The 23,719-nt window shown below is 32.0% G+C and overlaps 4 protein-coding genes across 5 annotated transcripts; 1 reads left to right on the plus strand and 3 right to left on the minus strand.

Moving 5' to 3' along the window:
• Positions 1-2,241: 2,241 nt before the first annotated feature.
• Positions 2,242-4,192, minus strand: LOC104780256 (putative cysteine protease RDL3). Its single transcript, XM_087510193.1, has 4 exons — positions 3,568-4,192; positions 3,243-3,481; positions 2,817-2,954; positions 2,242-2,682 (listed from the first exon to the last, which is right to left on the minus strand). The coding sequence occupies exons 1-4, from the start codon at positions 4,010-4,012 to the stop codon at positions 2,380-2,382; spliced, it is 1,125 nt and encodes a 374-aa protein (XP_087366319.1). The 5' UTR covers positions 4,013-4,192; the 3' UTR covers positions 2,242-2,379.
• Positions 4,193-8,856: 4,664 nt separating this feature from the next.
• LOC104780257 (cysteine-rich receptor-like protein kinase 10) lies at positions 8,857-11,567 on the plus strand. The gene is made up of 5 exons (XM_010504760.3): positions 8,857-10,027; positions 10,122-10,430; positions 10,558-10,795; positions 10,874-11,024; positions 11,111-11,567. Exons 1-5 carry the CDS (start codon positions 9,088-9,090, stop codon positions 11,417-11,419), a joined length of 1,947 nt encoding a protein of 648 aa, XP_010503062.3. The 5' UTR covers positions 8,857-9,087; the 3' UTR covers positions 11,420-11,567.
• A 1,086-nt stretch (positions 11,568-12,653) lies between these two features.
• LOC104780258 (cysteine-rich receptor-like protein kinase 10) lies at positions 12,654-15,547 on the minus strand. 2 transcript variants are annotated; one of them, XM_010504761.3, is made up of 7 exons: positions 14,508-15,547; positions 14,292-14,426; positions 14,093-14,205; positions 13,798-14,008; positions 13,461-13,698; positions 13,209-13,362; positions 12,654-13,125 (listed from the first exon to the last, which is right to left on the minus strand). In XM_010504761.3, the coding sequence occupies exons 1-7, from the start codon at positions 15,283-15,285 to the stop codon at positions 12,808-12,810; spliced, it is 1,947 nt and encodes a 648-aa protein (XP_010503063.2). In that variant the 5' UTR covers positions 15,286-15,547; the 3' UTR covers positions 12,654-12,807. The 2 variants fall into 2 exon arrangements, with proteins under 2 accessions (XP_010503063.2, XP_087366317.1); XM_087510191.1 differs by having other exon boundaries at positions 14,292-14,437; positions 14,508-15,510.
• Positions 15,548-21,774: 6,227 nt separating this feature from the next.
• LOC104780260 (putative cysteine protease RDL3) lies at positions 21,775-23,472 on the minus strand. The gene is made up of 4 exons (XM_010504762.3): positions 22,910-23,472; positions 22,588-22,826; positions 22,360-22,497; positions 21,775-22,222 (listed from the first exon to the last, which is right to left on the minus strand). Exons 1-4 carry the CDS (start codon positions 23,370-23,372, stop codon positions 21,911-21,913), a joined length of 1,152 nt encoding a protein of 383 aa, XP_010503064.2. The 5' UTR covers positions 23,373-23,472; the 3' UTR covers positions 21,775-21,910.
• Between the last annotated feature and the right edge of the window lie 247 nt (positions 23,473-23,719).

A 23,719-nucleotide genomic window follows, 5' to 3' on the forward strand; every position in this document is an offset into this window, starting at 1 on the left:
ATTGTTTTATGAAGGGTTTGAGGGTGATAGAAAGATAGAAATTACAGTAATGTTGTTCTTCAACCAAAGATATAAAATAAAATTAATCATAATTTTATTTTATAGTTTTAGCAAATTGTCGTTTCTAATTTATATTCTAGAAATCAAATGGCCTATTTCCTACCTCATCAATTATCATTAGTGTTTTCCTGGACCTCCATAAGATCGATTTTTTTTTTTTTGAGAAACTAGTTGTGGATGCAAAATATTACACCTATCAAGAATTTCAAAAATAATGTTTCCGCTCTGGTTGTCTTTCAGTTTCGCTAATTTTCAAAATGATAATTGGGACTGTGGATGCAGAATATTACTCATCTTATTTTATTTTTGACTTAAATTACTCATTTTATTTTATTCTTGTTTTGTCTTTATATCAAAGGTTATTTGCCATGAGTGCTAGACATTCTAGGTGTAGGACTTTTAATCTACAACTTTTACTTCAGACTTCATACTAATGGTGTGCTGATTTGACAAACTTTGCTGGAAAGGGAAAAGACATGATAGATTGATTTATTGATGTACACATATTTGCATTGCACCTAACAAAAGCACAAGAGATCAAGACTAAAGAATAGTGAACTACTTTGTGTATGCAAACAAAAAAGAATAAAAACAAAGTTTTATTAACTTTATCTTTATGATTTACACATGTACGCAAACAAAAAGAATAAAAATAAATTTTTATATAATTTTTATATGTTTATATAACTTTATGATTTAGGTTCTATCAACTTTATCTTTAATAGAACTGTTACTGTGTGTCATGTGTAATTTTTTTTTGTTCAGCCTAAACATAATATCAACCTTTGTGCTACCCACTAAAAAATTAGGGGCTCACTTGATTCGATTATATGTAAAAATATGTTTTAGTTCATGTAGATGATTAAAGCACTAATAACATATTTTGTAATTAGTTAGGTGATGACACCTTTTTCCCCAAGTTTGATTATTCCAATTGACAAAGATAATATTTTTGTTTTTAATTTATAATTTAAAAAGTATTAGTATACGTACTAACCACAAAATGTTTAGTATACATATAATTTATGTATAAGTATTAGTATACATATAATTTATGTATGTTAACAATTTTATTTAGCGTTTTCGAAGTATATACATACGACATAATGTTTTCAATTTTTTTTTCTTCTAATTATGACCTAAATAAATAGAAACGTAAATAGAGTTAATCTTATTGCTTTTGACTGTACAAGTAGAATCATTAGTTGTTTCTTGTTGGTTGTTATAAATTAATAAAGAATACAGTACGTTTTTCAAACCACAATTCATTCCATATGGAGTGAACGAAACAGTAGGAGACATGGGAACAGCCGTTCCCGACATGCAAGCTGGTCAAAATGATCTGACAAGAATATCCGAAACAGGTTAAGCACACTAAACAGTTGAGGCCACTCTAAATACGAAGATGGAATCCAGTGTTGATTTGGAACCAGAAGAGTTCAAGGATAAATGATCTTTGTTTGAATTTTTTGCATTCATATGTAACAAACTTTTTTTTCTTTTGAACATAATTAAACATTAATTAAAAAAAATTATATATTCGTCTCAACCCTCTTGCTTGAACTAAGCTCTCATTGTAGCTCTAACGAGATTGTTTTTGACGAGAACAGCTAAGTTCTTTAGAACTCTACATTTCTTGTCTTTAACGCTTTTAACTTGCTGCAAAATTTAGCCAGTCCTCTCAAAGAGTTTTTTTTTTGGGGTATGATATGAATATCCACCAAATCGTGTGGTTACCTCATCAGATGAAGGAGATTATTTTGTGTTTACAGTACACGGATTTGCAACGTAAAAATATAGACATTTTCAAATTTCCAAAGATTTGGTGCATTTCCAAATCTCCTTAACGGTTTGAAAATATATGTATTTTCAATTACATGTATATTTGACTGGAGTCCAAATCTCAAAAGTCTTTGGAAGGCAAGAAAGCTAGGATTCTAAAGAACTAAAATGAGAGCTTAGTTCAAAGTGAGAGGTTTGAGAATTGAGACGAATCATTTTTTTTTTTGCTTAAAAAAAATAAACAAGAAACAAGAAACAACTAACAATTCTACTTATACAGCTGAAACCATTAAGATCAACTCTAGAAAAAACCCGCAGAAAATAAAGACCATCCCATGGTTATCATTATTATAGACTAACAGAAGCTTTTTTTTTTTTTTTTTGCAAAAGACTAACAGAAGCTAAAACTCAAATACTTGGCAAAAGCCGAAAGAACAAATAAAACGAAGCTCAATGTATGTTAGTAGGCGCTGGGTTACTAAAAAAGTAACAACACGGACCCTTGTGGATCGAGCTTGAACACCAATAAAGTCTATCTCAAAGAAAGACCAAACTAATTAACTGAAAAGCAAATAAAAGAACCAATTTAAACACACTTGGGGACAATAAATCAGATGAAGATTTCCACTTGATTGGGTATACAGGCGCCATTGCGACTGAACATTTCCCGGTTGGTTCATGGAAGTTGCGTTGGAGCCTAAGGTATCCGCCTTCTCCCCATCCTGGTCCCCATGAATTACGAATAAGCCAGTAGTCTCCTTCGTCTGATGATGTTCCATACCCCACGATTATCACATTATGGTCTCCCCCCAAGTTACTACAGGGTCCTTTATACACACCCTGAGAAAAAACACAAGAAAAACCAAAACGAATATATGATCAAAACTTAGTATTGGGGTTTAAAAACTTAGTATTGGGGTTTAAAAAAAAAAAATTAAATCAAGCATTTTGGTGACAATTTCAATTGAAATTACTGATGTGTAGTCGCTCATGTTTGCTGCTGATATCATAACAGTAATAGGCTGATGAGCAACAGCTTTCTTCAAAGACATCTCATCATTCACTGGAACAACCTCACGGCCATTAATGGTAACAACACGGGTGGTAGGCATCTGCATAATCAAAACAGAGATGAAAAAAAGATTAGTTGAAATTTTAGGTGATTCCCGAAAAAAATAACGAAAAATAAATGATCCCTGATCTCTTCTCCGGTTGAACCAAAAGGTTGTAATGCCAGAGGAATCATTACCACAAAGCATAGAGAGGGAGGTCATACTTAAGCATCTATACCGTAAAATAGATTTTAGACGAAATGCTAAAAGACAAATATGGTAGTATCAAGTTACCAAAATTGAGTCTAAAATAAAAAGATCATCATCTATGTTTGGTTTTTTACAAACCTCAATGGCCTTGCACGCTGCAGTATCATTGCCAGTATAAGGATAAACTTCATCTGTTACTATACCATCGTTACTAACAATAAAGTCAAAAGCCCATACTGCTCCACCTCCAATACATCCAAAGTTGTCGGTCCTGTCACAGTCAAGGAGTTCTTGTTCCGACAAAGATATCAATTCTCCGGTTGTGATCTGGTTTATACTTTCCACCGCTCCAGTCGCCGCAAACGCCCAACAGCCTCCTACATATTTATCAATCGCTAATTATATATCTCAACCACAGTGGCAATATAAAATCAAATAATGCCAAGAAAATTGAAAATCATACCACAGTCTCCTTGTGTTTTAACTCGTGGAACCACTGCTCCTCTCTTTCTCCAATCTACTTCATCAGGCAAAATATCTCCTTCTTTGTACTGATACCTCTCCGCTACATCTGATACGCTCTTCTTTTCCATTCTCCCTCCTAAGTAATTAGATCGAAACTCATCAGCTGTCAGGTCCGAAAACTGGTTCAACCCGCGTTGGTAACTCTGGTTCGGATCCGAGTTGTGTTCTTTAATGCGTTTCAAGTTGTCTTTGAAGACTATGAAGCGTCTCTCCTTCTCTCCGATACCGTAATAGTTCTTCCCATTCTCCACAAGCCATTGCTCGTACATCGTCCACTCCGCTTCCTTCTGATGCGACTCTTTTGCTGTGACGACACCGAGAGACAAGGAAATTAGTAACAGTGAAAGGGTCAAAAGAGCTATGGTTGTGAAGCTTATCGCCATTGCTCTTTTGCTTTTCTCTTTCTATAATTATTTTTTTCTTTTCAGTTGATGTTTTCTGCTACTTTTGTTAAGTCAAAATATGTATAGAATATAACATTTTGGTCGTTGAGAGAAGTGGGAGAGAAATATGTAGAGAGATAGTCGGATAGATGTGTTTCTTTGTACTTGGGGTGGCATCATATTTTATTATACTAGATCTGCACTATTATGGGAAGTATAATTTTAAAATGTTTTTTAGGCGTTACTTACGAGAAAACGACATGATAACACTACATGTGATACCATGGACCGGATTAGTTCAACCGCATCGTTTGCGGTTGCAGTTATAGAAAATTGTGGAAGTGGATAGTTGCGGTTTTAAGCGTTATTAAGCGTTTTGAATGACTGATTTAGCGTTTTTAAATGGGTGTATTTACAGGAGTTTTACGACTAGTTGACCAACGGATGCAATAACAGTTAAAACATAATAAATGTAATATATAATTATATAAATGTTTTAAAACACCAATTTTTTTATTAAACTTGATTTATAATTAAAATTTATTAAAAATACTAAAATAATTATTCAGAAAACAAATAAATTTCATATTGAAGCGATAGTTGAGAAGAATTCTTGGTGTTTAGTATTAATATTTTTCATAAATAATTTTATTTTCTTAGATTTTCTGATGAAATTTTATATTTATTTAGATTTTTTTGAACTTAAATGTGCGATATGCCATTAAATTTACATCAAGTTTTCTCGGTTATTGTTTATTGAAATCTTATTTTCTGGTATAATTGTTTATTTTCTAATCTCCTCAATCGTATCCGTACTTCATTTTCTCCCGTCTTTAATGGATAAAATAGTTAGGTAGAAGATATATAAAAAAATATTTCAGTATCATTGATTTATTTTTAATTATAAAAAAAATGTAACCGCAAACGGGAGAACCAATCAACACCTTAGAAGTTCAGAACAATTGATGATTACAAAATTGGTACCTACAGTAAAATAAAGTTGGAACCATAAAATTTTATAAATTTATAAAAATTTATTAATCGATAAATTAATAAAATATTAATTTTATAAAGACATCTTTTCACTTTCATATATTTGAACATTCTCTTTTAAAAATAAAATACTTTTGTTATAATTTTTACTTTTATAAAATTTTCTTAATTTATAATTTTGGCATAATATGATGGATGTCAATAGTTTACTAGATTATTCAGGTGAAAATAATAAATGTTTAGAAGTTCAGAATTTAGAAGAAATCGATGTTACTATCTTTCATGATGAAGTCCAAGAATATATTACAGTATCTTTATAACCAATAACAAGTAAAGAAGCAACTATCGCGCCTATGACATGCCATAATTTTTTTACAATTTGAGAAAACAACACAAATTTTGTTTGATGCAATAAAAGATTATAGATGAGCTCCAATAAGAATACAAATTAAAAAATAGGCAAAAAACAATAGAATCATATTTTATTAAATTTTCTTAGATATATATATATATATTTATTTTATATCATTTTTAATTTATAATATTTATGAGACCATATTTTTACATATAATTTTTTTTTTAAGTATTATCTTATTATTTTATTGAATTGTGTCATTTTTTACGCTGATCCAACTCAGAAACGAAAAAAAAAATATTATTTTATAGCAAATATTAGTTTAAAGAATATTAATTTATAGAGGTTCTATTGTATGTACTTATAACATTGTATAGATCTTTTTTTCGGTGCACAATTACATTGATATAATATTTACGATAGTTTGGTGGAATCAAATATTCATACAATGAATTTGTTTGAAAGAGAAAACAAATTCAATTAACAATTATTCTCAAAAACTCGATTCAAAGCTAAAACAAAATAAGAATTGAAATCTCTTGAAAAATAAGTTAGGTTTCTTCTTAAGAAGAATTTTAGAACTAAGGTTTTTGTATTATTCTCATACGGGACAAATTCTCCTATTTATATGAAATAGTTAGGTTACAAAATAAGTAAAACTTCCTTAGGCCAGAAAAAGAAATCTTCCTCTTATGTTCGATCTTGTGTATTTTTATTTTCTATATAGTACGTCGCTTTGAAGATGAAGTTAGCTCGAAGATGAGGTCGGTTTGGAGGCTTTTGTGACCTTTTGCCCACAAACCCATTATTAGGCCTTACTCAAAATCTCCAGGTTTAAGATTATTCGATTTATCCTTGGTTTAAGATCGATATGTTATATATAACAAGTTTCAATGGAAAAAATATATATAAAACTGACACCAGAATTCTCACAGACGTATTAATAATATCCAACTTATATTAACTTTTGCTTTTAATATAAATATTTTTATCAAACAAAAGTGGTTCCATAGTTAAGTGTGGTGATATGATAATTAATTAAACTAGACTCAAGTCTACAAAGAATTTTGGTTCATCCTTCTCTTCTGAACCAATTAGAATGTTCTATTTAATACTTTATTTAAAAATAAATTAAAATTAAATTAAAAAGCAAAAAACATTAAAAAAACAAATTCTGTATATTTTTATTTAAGGAAAGTTAAATATTGTCTTGGTTTAGATTTTACAGTCAAACAAGATTATATATCGGTTTGGATTTATAAATGAGAATTAAGTTTTAGATTTTACAATTAAAACGAAATTATATGTCGGTATGGGTTTATAAATAAGGTGGTTAGGTTTAAATTTTACAATTAGAACGAAATTATATATCGGTTTGGGTTTACAAATAAGGTGCAATTAGAACGAAATTATATATTGGTTTAGTTTATAAAGAGAAGTTTGGGTTTTTTTATTGAAAAATGATATATATATATATATATTGTTTTCTTATTTTAATGGAATGAATAAAGAGGTTCAATACTAGAGATGAACCCAAGTATTATCCTGTATCGGTGAAAGTAAATATACATTTTGTATTAAGTATCAACCGGTAACAATGTGTAGCCGTGTAGGATTTTTTTTTTTTTTTTTTTTTTGTTAAAGTGTAGGATATTAAACTAACATGACAGAAATCCATTTCAAGCAACATACATTTAATCAGAGTGATGCAGAAAACGTTTTGAAATTTCATTTATAAGTTGTTAATTTTTTACAAATATATAAAAGAAAGTTTAATATATTTTTTCGGTTGTCTATAAAGTTTCTGTTTAGAAAACAGGATCATTTTCACTTTTTAATCGAAATGATGTTTAATTTCCATTATTTGTTTCAAAAGTTGAATGGTTTTGTATATCATGTAAAATTTTGATTATATAATATAATTGATTGGCGGCAAATAATAAATTAATGTGGGAGGAGGACAAGTCCTTCTCTGTGAGATACTTGGATTCTTCGCCAACTTTGGAGGTACGGGATCCTTCTTTTGACATCCCGGTTTTAGAAACATGCAAAGAGGTTTAATAAAATAAATGATTTGGCCACCTATGTCACCAAAGTGTACTTATCTTTTTGGTCAAGTGTCCTGAGAAAACTCTAAAGTTAAGTGTGCTTATGCTGGAGTAGTCTTAGGATGAGTAACCTTCTGGGAAGTGAATGTCGGAACTGTGCGAGTGAGGACAAAACACAGGAAATGATCATGTGATAATTTGTAGGGACGGTAACAAGGCTTTAAAACCTCCCAGACGTAGCAAACTTACCGGGTTCACAGTCCTAGTGAGAGGACGTGAGGCCCATTAAGAAAGGTGGGCCCATGGACTGGAATTGGACATGGGGCCCACTAAGAGGTGGCGGTTGGGGCGTTACACTTCTCCCCGATGTCAGTTTGATGGATCATGGAAAGGTTCAAATTCTTTTGTGGGTCTGGGGTGGTGGTATTGTAATAGTGAAGATACGACGCTGCTACTCCTAGGAGCATGGAGTCTTAGACGCAGCCCTACACCCCTACACTCGGAGTTACAAGCCTTGATTTGGGCTATGGAGTCCCTCTTGGCGGTTGGTGTTGAATGTCAAAATTTTGAGTCGGATTGTTTAGAGTTAGTCGCGATGGAGCAGTCTCCCGACAATTGGCCCGCCTTCTCGGATGTGTTGGATGATTTTAATTCCCTCAGATTATCTTTTCCCTCCTTCACTCTTATCCAAATCTCGTGGGCGTCAAATGTGAGGGCAGATTGTCATGCTCGTTATTCAAAATCTTTAGTTTATGAAATTTCTTTTGTAAACTCTTTCCCACCGCTTTGGACAACAACCTTGGATTTAATGTTTGGTTGAAAAAAAATAAATATATATATATATATATATAATTGATTTGCCATATTGAAAAAATAAATAATAATAATTTAACGAGATTATATATCTGCTTTACGACTCGATGAAGAGTATGATGTAGATTTAATTCTTTTATAAAAATTACCTAAAAACTCTCAACAATAAATTTTAAGCAAATATAATCCAAATTTCTATCTACAAAAAAATCCTCAAAAATGCGAAAAATGGAGATTTACATAATCAAATTCGTTTGTTTTGAGAAAATATGGAGATATCATGAAATCAAAAAGATTTATTAGTGTTTTTTTTACCTATATCAGCATATCTATTTCGAAAGGTTTTTTAAAAATTTAAAAGGAAATCAATAAAATTTGTGAATCTTTGACAATTAAGATCAACGTGCGGACGATAATCCAAATATGGTTCCCTTGTTTTTTCTCAAATCCAAATATGATAATCCAAAAGAGAGATTGAGAATCTTGAAGAATTCTTATACCTGCCACGATTTGAAAATTTCATATCATTCAATTCAAGTCTTCACAATTATTATTATCAAAAAAAAAAAAAAAAAAAAAAAAAAAAAAAAACATCCATGCCAACATAAATCATGGATATTTTCTTTTGAAAAAACAACACAAAAATGATTGAACTAAAGAATTGACTCCAAACTCAAATAATTGCAAGAAAAGTTGACTTTGACTTTTCTTTTCTTTGGTTAAACGACTCCATTCCATACTCCATAGTACTACTTTCTTGAAAATTATAACTCTTCTGTTGATCTCATCGTCTTAGGATATATCTCTCTTAACAAATTTACAAACCTCAACTACAAGAGAAAGGAAAAAAAAAAAAAAAAAAGGCAATGTCAAATTACCCTATTTTCATTTTCTTCTACTTACTCTTAACCATCTTCCACGCTTCAGGACAAGACCCTCCTTACATCGGTCACTTCTGTGGAAACAGAGCAAACTTCACAAGAAACAGCACTTACTTCTCCAACCTCAAATCACTCTTATCTACTCTCTCTTCCCCAAACGCTTCTTACGCCACAGGTTTCCATAGCGCCACGGTCGGGAGTGGTTCCGACACTGTCACAGGCCTTTTCCTTTGCCGTGGTGACATCATTCCCGAAATCTGCAGCGACAATGCTCTCTACGCCGCCGACGATGCTCTCACACGTTGTCCTGACCAGAAAGAGGCTACGATTTGGTATAACCCTTGCACGCTTCGATACTCCGACCGGAACATCCTCTCTACGTTGGCGACTAGTCCTGGCGTTCTGTTGACCAACACCAACAACGTAACAGCTGACCTACGAGACCGGCTCGGAGAAGTTCTCAACTCAACCATGAACGAGGCGGCGATGATCGCCGTGAATAGTTCTCGTAAGTTCGGGCTAAGGAGAGCGGATTTCACACCGTCCAAAAGATTCTACGGGTTGGTTCAGTGCACGCCTGATCTGACTAGTGATGAGTGTAACGTTTGTCTTCGACGAGCCATTGATGGATTGCCTCGTGAGCAAGTTGGTGGAAGGAATCTTCTTCCAAGTTGTAACGTAAGGTACGAGCTTTACCCATTCTACTCAGAAACCTTAGCTCCTCCACCACCACCGCCAATTTCAGATACGGCCTCTCGTAACACACCGTTGGCACAACCGCAATCAAGACGTTATAGAAACTCGACTTCTTTAATCATCGCAATTGTTGTGCCAATTGTTTTTGCGTTACTTCTTTTCGTAGCTGTTCAATTTTACTTCTTAAAGAGATCAAAGAGAAGCTATGACGGTTCTGCTTCTGATGACGGTAATATTAGTTTCAGGCACAACCAAAATTTTATATTTGTAACTAGAATATTGTTTCACAGGAAAAATATTGTTGTGTATGGGTGGGTGCGCAGGGTCTCTACAGTTTGATTTTAAGACGATTGAAGCAGCGACAAACAAATTCTCTGACAGTAACAGGCTTGGTCAAGGAGGATTTGGCGATGTTTATGAGGGTATGCTACCAAATGGAACAGAAGTTGCTGTAAAAAGACTATCAAAATCTTCAGAACAAGGAGTGGATGAGTTCAAGAACGAAGCTACTCTTGTAGCAAAGCTTCAGCATAGGAATCTCGTACGGCTTCTCGGGTTTTGTGTCGAAGGAGAAGAGAAGATACTCGTCTACGAGTTTGTCCCAAACAAAAGCCTTGACTATTTCCTCTTTGGTTGGTTTGCTTGATCACTTTATTTTAGTCTCTTAGTTCATATTATAGACAAAAGCTAAAGGCTAATTGGTCACATTAGATATATATATATATATATATATTAATTTGTGTGTATGGATTGGTGCAGATCCTTCAAAGCGAAGTGAGTTGAGCTGGAAAACGCGACACAAGATTATTGGAGGGATTGCTCGAGGAGTTCTTTATCTTCATCAAGATTCACGGCTCAGGATCATACATCGTGACCTTAAAGCTAGTAACATCCTCTTGGATGCCGATATGAACCCCAAAATTGCAGATTTCGGGATGGCAAGGATTTTTGGGATGGACCAAACCCAGTCTAATACAAGCAGAATCGTTGGAACCTTGTGAGTGATGATTTGTGTCGCATATTGATATTATCCTTGTTATATATCATGGTTTATAAAAGTTTAATAAAATTGCAGTGGTTACATGTCTCCGGAGTATGCAATGCATGGACAGTTCTCTATGAAGTCTGATGTCTATAGCTTTGGAATTATAGTTCTTGAGATAATAACCGGCAAGAGGAATAACAACTTCAACCAAACTGATGGTGATTCCGACTTGGCCTCATATGTGAGAAACCATCAACTTAATTATATTAATCAAGTCTATTTCCATAATGATGATAAATAACATTGTGGGGTTAATCATATATGTAGTCATGGAGAATTTGGAAAGAAGGAGTTGCTGAAGAACTGGCGGATCCAGCAATAAGGGAGAGTTGTGAGAAAGATGAAGTTATAAGATGCATCCATATCGGCCTACTATGTGTTCAAGAAGATCCTGCAGATCGTCCAACAATGGGAACCATTGTAATGATGCTTTGTAGTAGAACTATGAGCTTACCAGATCCTCACCAACCAGGATATAGCTTTCCTAATCAAGATGAATCCGAAACCACCAATGCAGTATATGTCTCAGAGTCTAATATTGATGACTCATCCATCACAATTACTCTTCCTCGTTGAATATTCTTGTTTGGGATTATACGGACAACATTGTATACTCTTAATTTACTACCCTTACGTCTTGGTGTTTGACTATAACGTTGTCCACAAAGTTCTGGATGCATGATGAAACATTATCTATTATATATTGATTTGGATATGTTATCAATTCTAGATGTTGATGTGTTAGACTTGGACTTTTTCAAATTGGTTGTTTCTTTTTATCGTTTAATACAGTTATCAGTTAAATATAGTTTATCTTTTTTTTCCCTCTAGTATAAATGATCAAATTTACGACAGCCAAATCTGATTCCTACAATTATTAACGGTTGGTGCTTTCACAGACGGCCCCATAGTTGACAGTTCTACATGCATCAAAAAAGATTATGCTAGAAAGTTTTACAAGCACCATATTCACGGTTGACAATTCTAACCTTATAAGAAGGACCACGGCGAATGAGTCTCCAAGAATTTGCAATAATTCGCATTACGGAAAAACACAGTTTTACGGTTTTGGCGGGAAAACATAATTTTACGGTTTTGGCGGGAAAACATAATTTTACGGTTTTGGCGGAAAAACATAATTTTACGGTTTTGGCGGAAAAACATAATTTTACGGTTTTGGCGGGAAAACACAGTTTTACGGTTTTGGCAAAAAATGTGGATTCTCTAATTTTGGTTTTGAGGAGAAACTGTAATTACGTAATTTTCCACCAAACTCATAATTTTAGAAGAGAAATAACAAAAAAAAATTAGATTTTATAAAAGAAACAACAAAATAAAATTCAGATTTTATAAAAGAAAATAACAAAAATAATACTCAGATTTTATAAGTGAATAACAACAAAAATAAATTCAGATTTTATAAAAGAAAATAAAAAAAATAAAACTCAGATTTTATAAGTGAATAGCAAAAAAAATAACAAAAATAAAATTCAGATTTTATAAGTGAATGACAATAAAAAAAAATGGGTTGTCCATGGTCATGACTATTTGGAAATGGTCTTAATGGGCATGGACACTTTGTGGACCATTGTCCATTTGGGACTGTCCAACTTTGGCGCATGCAAAAGAATGTCCAGATGGACTCGCCCAAATGGTCCATGGACGGACCATTTCACAGCTTTAATCTGAGGACAGAACCTAATACCTAATGTAGAAAAAGTAATTAACCTTTAGTCAACTACTAGACGGACCAATGAGGCTCCTACATTTATATTGGTACTTTTCATATTTTGATGAGTAGACCATAGTGTTAGTCAACTTATCTTTAGTGTGATTAAGATAACATTGAATCCCCTTCAATAGGAATTGTGCTTGGGTTAAGTGGCTCGATCGGATCTGCTTCTTGAGTTAATAAATGTAAAAAAAAAAAAGAAAAAAAAAAAGAGCTAATTTGGTTCTAACGTTCAACGAGGATATATATCAGTAATGGTTGCATTGTCCACAGAACAAGAGTTGCTTGATCCTTCACCGATAGATTCTTGATTTCGATTAGTAGGATTGCTGCGTAAGAAAAATCCTGGCTGTCGAGGCACCGGTAAACACATTGTGTTACTATCAAGCATAAGGATGATTGTTGACAAATTGGGACGGTGTGCAGGGTCTTCTTGAACACATAACAGACCAATATGTATGCATCTAATGGCTTGATGCCTCGGATAATTAGCTTCCAATGACTCATCCACTAGTTCTACTGCCGAACCATTTCTCCAAAGTGTCCAAGCCTGAGAAAATTATCACATATTTAGTTGGTGATCACATATTTTGACTTTGATCTTTAAGCAACTTTATTTTATATGTAACTCACATATGTGACCAAATTGTCAATGCCACCTTCACTCCTACTAAAGCTGCTATTCCTCTTTCCACTTATAATTTCAAGGACTAAGACTCCAAAGCTATACACGTCGGATTTCACAGAGAAATGTCCTCGCATTGCATACTCTGGAGGCATGTAACCACTGGAAAACAAGATAAACCAAAATTTAAATTTTAGGTTCACTTGCAGCAAAGATAAGTGAATTATGTATACTATGAATTTGATTCAGTAGAGCTCTACTAGGTCCCAACGATCCGTCTCGTGTTGGCTTGAGTTTGATCTATTCGGAAGATCCTTGCCATGCCAAAATCTGCAATTTTCGGGTTCATATCAGAATCTAAGAGAACATTACTGGCTTTGAGGTCTCGATGTATAATCGTGAGACGTGAATCTTGATGAAGATAAAGAATCCCTCGACAAATCCCTCCAATAATTTTGAATCTTTTAGCCCAATCCAACTGATGTTGCTTTGTTTGATCTAATAACAAAACGCACAAGGCCAAAACAATACTCAGACTGTGTACATCACCAACATAATTTAAGATTATAAAAGAATTTTTGGTTACTTGCAACTTACCAAACAAGAAATAATCAAGACTTTTGTTGGGCACAAACTCGTAAATGAGTAATTTCTTTTCTCCTTCCACGCAAAATCCTAGGAGCCTAACAAGGTTCCGGTGCTGAAGCTTGCCTACAAGAACAGCCTCGTTCTTAAACTCTTCATCCCCTTGTCCTGATGTTTTAGACAACCTCTTTACAGCCAGTTCTGTTCCGTCTGGAAACATACCCTATCACCAGTAACTAGCTATAGTTAACAACTTAACAATCTGTGACCTGATCAATCTAGTTGATTCCATGAAAGACTTTTTCACCTTGTAAACTTCACCAAATCCACCTCGACCAATCTTGTTACTCTCGGAAAACTTATTTGTAGCAGCTTCAATCGTCTTAAAGTCAAATCGAAGTGAGCTTGAAGCTGTGACATCTGAACAAACACAAGTAGATTATTTAAGAGTCTCTTTCTCGAAAAAAGAAAACACCAATGATCTGATGAGCAACACATGAACTCACTTCCATGTTCGGTTCCTCTTTGTACCATTCCCCTCCTCCAAAAACAACACCAAACAAGTAGCAGAACCAGGACAACAAAGAAAAACGATACAGTGACAATAACCGCAACTTTCCCAGCCGTAATCGTTGTTTTATCTGCGCAAACCCTGATTAAATCATCAGTTGTTACACAAAAGCAAAAACATCATCACAAAATGTCTTAAACTAAGTTCTTACCTTTCTCTGTCTGACTAACTGGCGGAGATAAAGACGGAGGCAGCAGAGTGTTTCTACCAAAATTAGCTCCAGAGAATGGATAAAGATCCCACCGGAAGTAACAGTTAGGCCGTGAAACAACACCTCCTTGCTTCCCAAGGCAACATGACTGGTACTCGCTTAAGCTTCGGAGAAGGCAAGTCTTACAATCATCTGAAGATATGTCCGAAGTACACTGCATCAATGCATACACAACTTGAGAATCCCCCAAAGCTTTTGAATCAGCCGCATACGAATCAGAAGTTGCTGTTGCTATCATATGGTCAACGAGTTCAGTCAAATTCAGACCCTTGAATTCTCTCGAGTTGTTCACAACTAACGACGGCTCCAAATCCAAAGATCCAACAAAGGAACGGTTGGAGTAGCGGACGAAACAGAGCGTCTGGTTATCACCACGCCACCAGAAAGCTTCCCTGTGATTACGACAGCTCTGTAACAGCCCATCTGACGCAGCCTTGACGCAAACAGAACAGAGGTTGGAGTCAGCGCCAGGGATGCACATCCCTAAAGCATAAGATTTCTCCGGATCTTGACCAACAGAGGACGCGTAGAAGCCGTCTTGAGATGAGACTGTAGTGGGAAGAGAGGTAAGGATGAGTCGATGGTTAATACCGTAAAGGCTCTCTAGTCTGAAGTAACCAGTTTCCAAGCATGTTTGAGCACAGACAACACCAATGATCATTAGGTTGATGAAAACCCATAAGGTTGACGATGAATCTTCAACTATCTTCTTGCTCATATTCTCTGAAAATATGTATCCATGGAATCAGTTGAATTTTTGGGGTCTCATCCTCATCTCACATCCTCGTTACAGAATTTGAGTAAAAGTCACAAAGAATGAAGAAAAAGACAGATAATAATTTATTTTGATTGACAAAAAAAACAATAATAATAATAATACATTTTTAGAGTAAATAGTTTATAGCCTCCATTACAGACTGTGTTGTTGATCATGGTTCTATTCGTCCACATGTGTCGTTGTAATAAAAATAAAAAATGCTGACGAAATATCCGTTACAATGATATCTGCAACCGGTTAAATATCTTGTATACCAAATTTTGTATACTATTTGTAATTTGATATTGGCAGTGCCGGCTAAGGTTTTTAGGGGTCACTCGGCAATTTTTTTTTTAAATGAAAGACCAAATTTTTTTTTAACTTCTATTATACAGTAAAACCTCTATAAATTAATACTCTATAAATTAATAATCACTATAAATTAATAAATTTTGCTGGTCCCAAGTCAGGCCAGTGTAAAAATTAACAATATTCGATAAGATAATAAAATAATAATTTTTTTGAAATCTCAATGTAAAATATGGTCCCAATAATATCATAAATTAATAATGATGTAAATTTATATATATATATATATATAATAGTGTATGTTTCTCATAAAACTCATTTCTATAGAACATTTGTAATGTTGTATTTTCAAACTATAATGATATCTCTAAAATATTTTATAACATGTCATACAAATAATTAAATTTTAAAGTTTTAATTTTTAGATATGCATCATTTACAATTTGATAATTAGACAGATTATTAAAATATGAGAATTAATATTATTATTATTCATAAATTTGAATTTATGTATGTCATGTGTATAAGTCAATTTGTTTATAGTATTTGTAATTTATTGTCAATAATGCTTTATAAATATTACAAGTTCAATTCCTAAACCATAAAATTTATAACATCCGAAAGTTTAATCTTATTTTGCTATAATTGTTCCAATTCATAATTTAAAAAAAAATAAACAATTAAAAATATATCTATAAATTAATAATTATTAATTTACACTGTAAATTAATAATTTTTAATTTATAGATAAATTAATATCACTATAAATTAATAAAATGTCTTGGTCCCAACATTATTAATTTATAGAGGTTTTACTGTATGTTAAAAAAAAATATAGATTTATAATATATAAATATTTGAGAAGATTACAAAAATTTATTTGCGTTCTACTGTTGGAGTTTGTTGAGATAATTATGGAAGATAAAGATTCTTTTTGATTACTGACTCATAAAAATAATCCTTAAAACATATTTGAATAGACTATTTTTGTGTTACAAATTTTGTTTTTACCTCTTTTATCTTACATTATTTTTTTGTGCTCCTTTATCTTGCATTATTTTTTATTTATACATTTTTATCTTACATTATTTTTTTTTGCGCCCCTTTTATCTTACAAATTTTTTTTTTCCAATATAAAAAAAAAATTATTCATTTCCTTAATCTATGAATCCGGGGCGGTCGCACCGCTTGTCCCCTATCTAAACCGGCACTGGATATCGGCAACCAGTTAAATATCTTGTATACTACTAGAACAGTGGCACGCATTGACATTATTTTACACAAAAATTGTGTATATTTTTAAGGGTTAAAATATATTTTTTCTATTTTTTGTATCATATTATCCAATAATAATATCTGTGTTATTTATTCACTTTAACATAAATAATTCACATCATATGATTTTTAAATTATTATGCAATTCCATTCTAATTAAAATAAACTAAGTAGTTTATAAAATTTATAAATATTTATAGAGAACTAGCTGAATACATATTTCGTTAATAGCGAAAACTAAATGTAATTTAAAATTATAATTTAATTAGCTTAAAATTATTTACATATATTTATATTTATAGTAATTTTGAAATTTATTTTTCAAACAAAAAACCAGTTCTTTACTCACAATAAATTTATTTTATGAATTTTCTCACACATTTTACTAATTTACATATTCTATCAAATATTTTGTAACCCCGTATTTATAATTATATCAATGATTTAACCTACTAAATTTTTATTAATTGCAATTATAATTATTTTTATTTATGTTGATATTTTTTTCACATCCATAGTATTTATAGCATCGAAATGAATTATTAATGACAATTAAATTTATAATAATTAATAAAATATATTAATATTTAATTATTGCATTTTTGTAACTCTTATATAGTTTATGTAACTCCTATGACCATGAAATATGAGTTGATATAAAGGGCAATTGCAAAAATAACGAATCCCTTATATAATAAAACGGAAGTACACGTCATTTTGTTGTAGACTATATAATAGGTATATTTATGATTTTTTGGTTATAAACTTGTGACATACGTGTATCATAATATACGGGTTAGTCTGAATTTTGGTAAGTAAGGATAGTATGAATTTAGTTAATTATAGTAACATATAAATCAATTATAGGTAACATTTAAAAGATAAGGAAATCTCTTAACCTAATTAAAACAAAAATATGTGATTCTTCTTTCACATTTATTTTATGGTCTATATTTAAATTATTTTATTTTTTTATCTAATATATTTAGTTAATAAAATTTATGATTTTTTCTGCATATGATGTAATTTTTTTTTTTTTAAACAGACATATATTGCTCAACTGATGAATAAAAAATATATACAAAATGCCCTACATCACCTAAGAAAACTAGTCAAAGATTCAAAGTCATATTAATAAAAAAGAGACCAAAATGATTCTGAATACGAATGAGCATAAACCTTATTTATCATGCATTGAAATTAAAAAATTTATGCATTTTATTATGGTTCTTTATTTTAAAGAATTTCAACTTTTAATAAATTTAAAAATTCAAATGTGTAACTTTTTAAAAATTTTAAAGATTATTAATATTTCAATTATTAAAACATTTATCTTTTTATAAAAATTTTAAGATATGAATAATATTTAAACTTTATAAGAAGTTCAAATATTATAAGTATTTCAATTTCTAAAATAATAAAATTATTCAAACATTTTAAATTTTAATAATATATAGGAATTAAAATATCACATGACGGGTTCGGTGCTACACGAGTAAAATGTTTGAGCTGATATTAATAGAAAATTAAAATATCATTAATTCGGTGCTACACGAGTAAAATATCATCTCATTATTTTGTGAACTTTTTAAAAACTTTAAAGATTATTAATATTTTAATTATTAAAACATTTAATTTTTATAACTGTTTAAGATATTAATAATATTTAAACTTTATAAGAAGTTCAAATATTATAAGTAGTTCAATTTCTAAAAAAAAACTTTATTAAAATATTTTAAATTTTAAAAATACATTTAGATTTTTATGAAGTTTAATTTGCGGTGTACAACGAATTAAAATATCATACGACGGGTTATATGGCTAGACATGTTTGAGTAGATATTAATAGAAACTTAAAATGTCATTAATTTGGTGCTACATGGATAAAATACCATCTCATTATTTTGTTAACAATATGAATATTAGATTAATAGATGTATCTAATTAAATCCGATTAATTAATACTGTAACAAAATAATTAATATGCGGTATAGTGTAGGTTAAGTTATATAATTAACAATCAAAATACAATATATAATTTTAAAAGCTAAACAAATCAAATAAAATTAACAAACATAAATTAATATTTTTATCAAATAACTTGAACTGCAGTGTACCGCGGGTCAAAATCTAGATCTACTAGAATAGATCTTACAAAATAGATGTTATTTTCATAAGTTATATTCAACATATGATTTCATGGCACAATGTTTGAGCAAAAAAAAAAGTTTTTTTAAAACAAATAAAACAATCATATATATATATATATAACACTTTAAATAAAAATTACAACATAAATAAAATAAATGTTAACTCGTGTTCTATCACGTGTCCAATTCTAGTTGATATAATATAATGTTACGCACTAGCCTAAACAAGGTTAAAGTAGAATATCAAATTTTAATGGTATAATAGAAGTATATATATCATAGATTGAAAAGAGGAAACTTATGGTTTCAGTTAGAATGTTACTAGCATGTTTTATCTTTACTATCAAAAATATTGTAAGCAAAATATACTAAAAAATAATATGAATAATTTCCAAACAATTTTGTAATATGAATTACAACGAAGAAAGATAAATATAATTTAATCAACTAACAGTAAATTTTTTTTCTTTATTAAAATTTTAAATAAAACATCACATAACCCATACAACGTGGTAAATTAACTACAATAATTCGAAAATGTCAACTATCAAATATCTGTTCAGACGTAACCCAGAATAACCCGTAGTACACTGAAAGAGGAAGCACGATAATACATTAACGGATAACGGAAAACAAAATCATGTCATCAATTAAACTTAATTAATAAAAATTAATTAATATTATCGTTAAAACTGGAAAAAAAAAATGAACCAAGTCAAAAAAAATTTGGGAAACCACGTGACAATTTCTAAAAGTTTGATTTGTGGAAATATTATTTGATGATATAAAAGATTAAAACAAATACAAAGTACCATAGAGTTATTCACCACTCTACTTAGGGCATCATTAATGGGAAATTTTTTTTTTTTGTGTTTTTAGATTAAATATATAGTGAAAATAATGTTAGATCAGTTGTTAAGATCATAGGTAAAAAAAATGGGAGAACTAATTATGGTGTTCTTAGAATAAAGATATAGTGAAATAATGTAAGATCAGTAGTTAAGATCTTTTGTTAAAAATTTCAAAATTTCAAAATTTGTCTCAAAAATTTTCAAAAATTTCAAAATAAATTTCAAAAGAACATACTTATATAAATTTCAAAATACAATACCAAATATGAACAGTGCTACTATGTTTGTGTGTGTCTAGATATAGGAACTTGTATAAGAGATTTGATCATTGGATGTTGCTGACGAATTTCTGGAATTGGTAAAAGAGAGTGGCCATGAAAATCTTCAAGATGTGGTTGCTGCAGCTAAAGCGATCAAAGACCTCGCTGAGTTTGTGAAGGGAAATATTGAATTCGGTAAAGAAACAAGCCTCAACCTTTCTTCTATGTTTTTGTACTGCACAGTAAGTTTGTGTATAGTTTAATGGTAAGGGTTCTCTTGGCTGCAGCCGAATCTTTATTTCGAGGACTTGAGAATCATGAAAGCTGCAAAGGTGCACACTACTATTTTTTCTGTTAATATGGAGCTAGCCCTGTAGTGTATATGGTGAAATCTGATTTCTGAGACTTCTTTAGTAACAACATAAAAATAGGTAACTTCTTTCATAACAACATAAAAATAGGTAACATAAAAATCTGTTAAAAGATCAGTTGGAAGTTAGCCGGACCATGAAAAACAACTACAAGAACAGAGATACGAAGAGTTTGAACACAAGAAAGGAGAGGAAGAATGGGTATAATAAGCTTGCTTACATGCATATACCATACACATGTAAGGGTCTTCGGATTTGTCAGCCATGTCAAGCAAATGCGAGTATTCCATCAACTGTTAGATACAAGAAAAACATAATCAATAGAAACCAAAAGATAAAGAGGTTCTTTCATTATAATCAAAATCTAAGAACACAAACCTCAGCCATCTTCTGAAGCATTGTCATAGGTTCAAAAATGATGACATGAAGAGTCACCATAGATGTAACATCAGAACCTATGTACTTATGCATCATCTTCCAATATCCATATCACGTTCGTGAGCAATCCAAGAATCAGTTTTTTTCTTTTTCTAACTCTTTAGTAAAACATAACTCTTGCTTCCACCTTCCTCTTGTTGCTTCCTCCTCTGCATCCGCAGTACTTCCCTCTGAATTAATTACTTCAAGCCCTTCATATCCCATCAAACTAAACAAAAAGCAAACATAGTTGATTTCTTTATAACCACACACACAGACACACACAAAATTCCCCAATTATAGCTCAACAATTAAATGATTATAACATCCCAATACCAAAACGACACAATAGTTTCCAGCATAATAAGTATGTGAATCCAGCCCAGCTGAAGAACTGAGGATCCGAAAACGAGAAATTGTATTTGAGGATTTGAATTTGTTACCCGTTAACTGATTTGGACATGACCGATCCAAAACTGGTGATGGATGAAGCAATAGAGGCGAAGAAACCGCCACCGTTTTTTGGATCGTTAGAAGCCATAACCACCGCTGATTAGATCGATCAGCGACGGAGAAGACGAAGACGCCGAAGAGACAGAGGAGACGAGGTAATGAAAATGAAACGATCTCTCGGTTGCAAAAAATTTGTTTCCAATCATACTACACCACGTCACAGTAGAACAACCCAAAAAACAGTTCTACAATAAGATCAATTAAACTGATCTAAGCCCACTTTTTTATTTTTTCCAATTTAAATAAGCCTAAGAACACACTAAGTGTTACACCAATAAAGATGGCCTTAGCGAAACATGGAAAGTGGAAAGAAGACCAATTCTTTATTTGCATAACCGAAACAACTTAGAGACCAGGTTTCATTATTTTGTGGAAGTGGAAATAAAAGGAAAAGAAGGGATCTCGAGGAACCTTTTGGTGGGCTTTCGATGAAAACTATATCAAACCAATAAGGCCAAACCAATTAACTGAAAAACAAATAAAAAAACCAATCTAAACACACTGGGAGACAACAAATTAAATGACGAGTTCGACTTGAGTGGGTATACAGGCGTTAGTGTGATTCCACATATCCCCATTGAATTTTGGATGTTACTACGTAGGAGCTTAAAGTATCCGTTTTCTCCCCAAGTTGATCCGAATGAGTTACGTATAAGCCAGTAGTCTTGACCAGTTGTTGAGTTTGTTCCATACCCCACGACTAGTACATTGTGGTTTATCAACGTGGTATCACAAGGTCCTGCAAACACACCCTGAGGAAGAATTCACAAGACAATAAACAAAAACAAAAAAAAATGTCATCAACAACCTTGTGTAGCGATTCATGTTTAGCGTCAATTTAAGTAAAACAAAAACGTTTATTTTTGGTGGTAGTGTCAGTTGGGATTACATGTGTGTAGCGATGCATGTTTCTAGCGTCAATTCCAACAGCTATAGGTTGATTAGCAACTGCTTTCTTCAAAGACATCTCATCATGTATAGGAACACCCTCATAACTATCAATGGTAACTTTACGAGTGGTAATCATCTGCATGCATGATGAAAGAACACATATAAGTGACCATAATAAAACCTACCCAAAAAAAAAAAATGGTCATTTATATTTGGTTTTACATACCTCAATGGCCTTGCATGTGGCATTGTTTATGCCAGTATAAGGGTAATCTTCATCTGTTACTATACCACCTCTTTCCTTAATGAACATAAAAGCGTATGCTGCGTCACCTCCATCACATCGGTCATTGGCGTCTGTGGCGCAGTCGATGAGTTGTTGTTCCGACAAAGATATCAACTCACCGGTTGTGATCTGGTTTATACTTTCCACTGCTCCTGCCGCAGAAAACGCCCAACAACCTCCTGTGTATTTATCAGCCGCCAATGTCAACAGTAAATCGCAATCGGATATCAAATAATTGTAAGAAAAATGAAAAATTATATACCACAGTTGCTAAATTGATATTGATTTTTGACTCGTTCAACAACTGCTCCTCTCTCCCTCCAATCGACTTCATCAGGCAAACTATCTCCTTCCTCGTACCGATATCTATTAGTTGTATCCCATTCCCAGCGCAACGATAGGCTTGTCCTTTTTGTCTTGCCCCCCAAGTAAATATCTTGAAACTCATCATCTGTCAGATCTGCAAACTGGTTTAACCCAAGTTCGTAAGTCCGGTTCGGAACCGAATTGTGTTTTTCGATGAGCTCCAAGTTGTCTTTGAAGATCATGAACCGTCTCTCCTTCTCTCCAAGACCGTTATAGTTCTTCCCATTCTCCACAAGCCATTGCTCGAACATCTCTGCTTCATTCCGCTGTGATTTTGTTGCTGTTATGCCGCCGAAAGACAATGAAATTATTAACACCAAGAGGGTCAAAAGAGCTAGGTTTGTAAAACTTATAGTCATTGCTCTTCTGCTTTTCTCTTTGTTGTTGTTGTTGTTGTTTCTTTTTTTTTTTTTGATGTTTCACTTGATATTTCTGGAACTGTTAAGTCAAAGTATTTATAGAATGGAAATTTTTGGTCGTTGAGAGAAGTGGAAATATATAAAACAACCAGAGAAGTGGAGAGCGAGAGGTTGCAATTGGATAGCGTTTCCATCGTATTCGCGTGCTCTAACGTGTCGTCAAATATTATTATTAAAACACATAATTAAAGAAAAAAGTTTAAATATTGTTTCTCAATTAATTGGCACGTTATTAGAACCCATACAAACACATTAATGAATAACATTATTAATTGAGAATCATTAAA

Source organism: Camelina sativa, chromosome 4 (genome assembly GCF_030686135.1).
Source record: "Camelina sativa cultivar CO46 ecotype springtype chromosome 4, ASM3068613v1".
Classification (NCBI taxonomy): domain Eukaryota; kingdom Viridiplantae; phylum Streptophyta; class Magnoliopsida; order Brassicales; family Brassicaceae; genus Camelina; species Camelina sativa.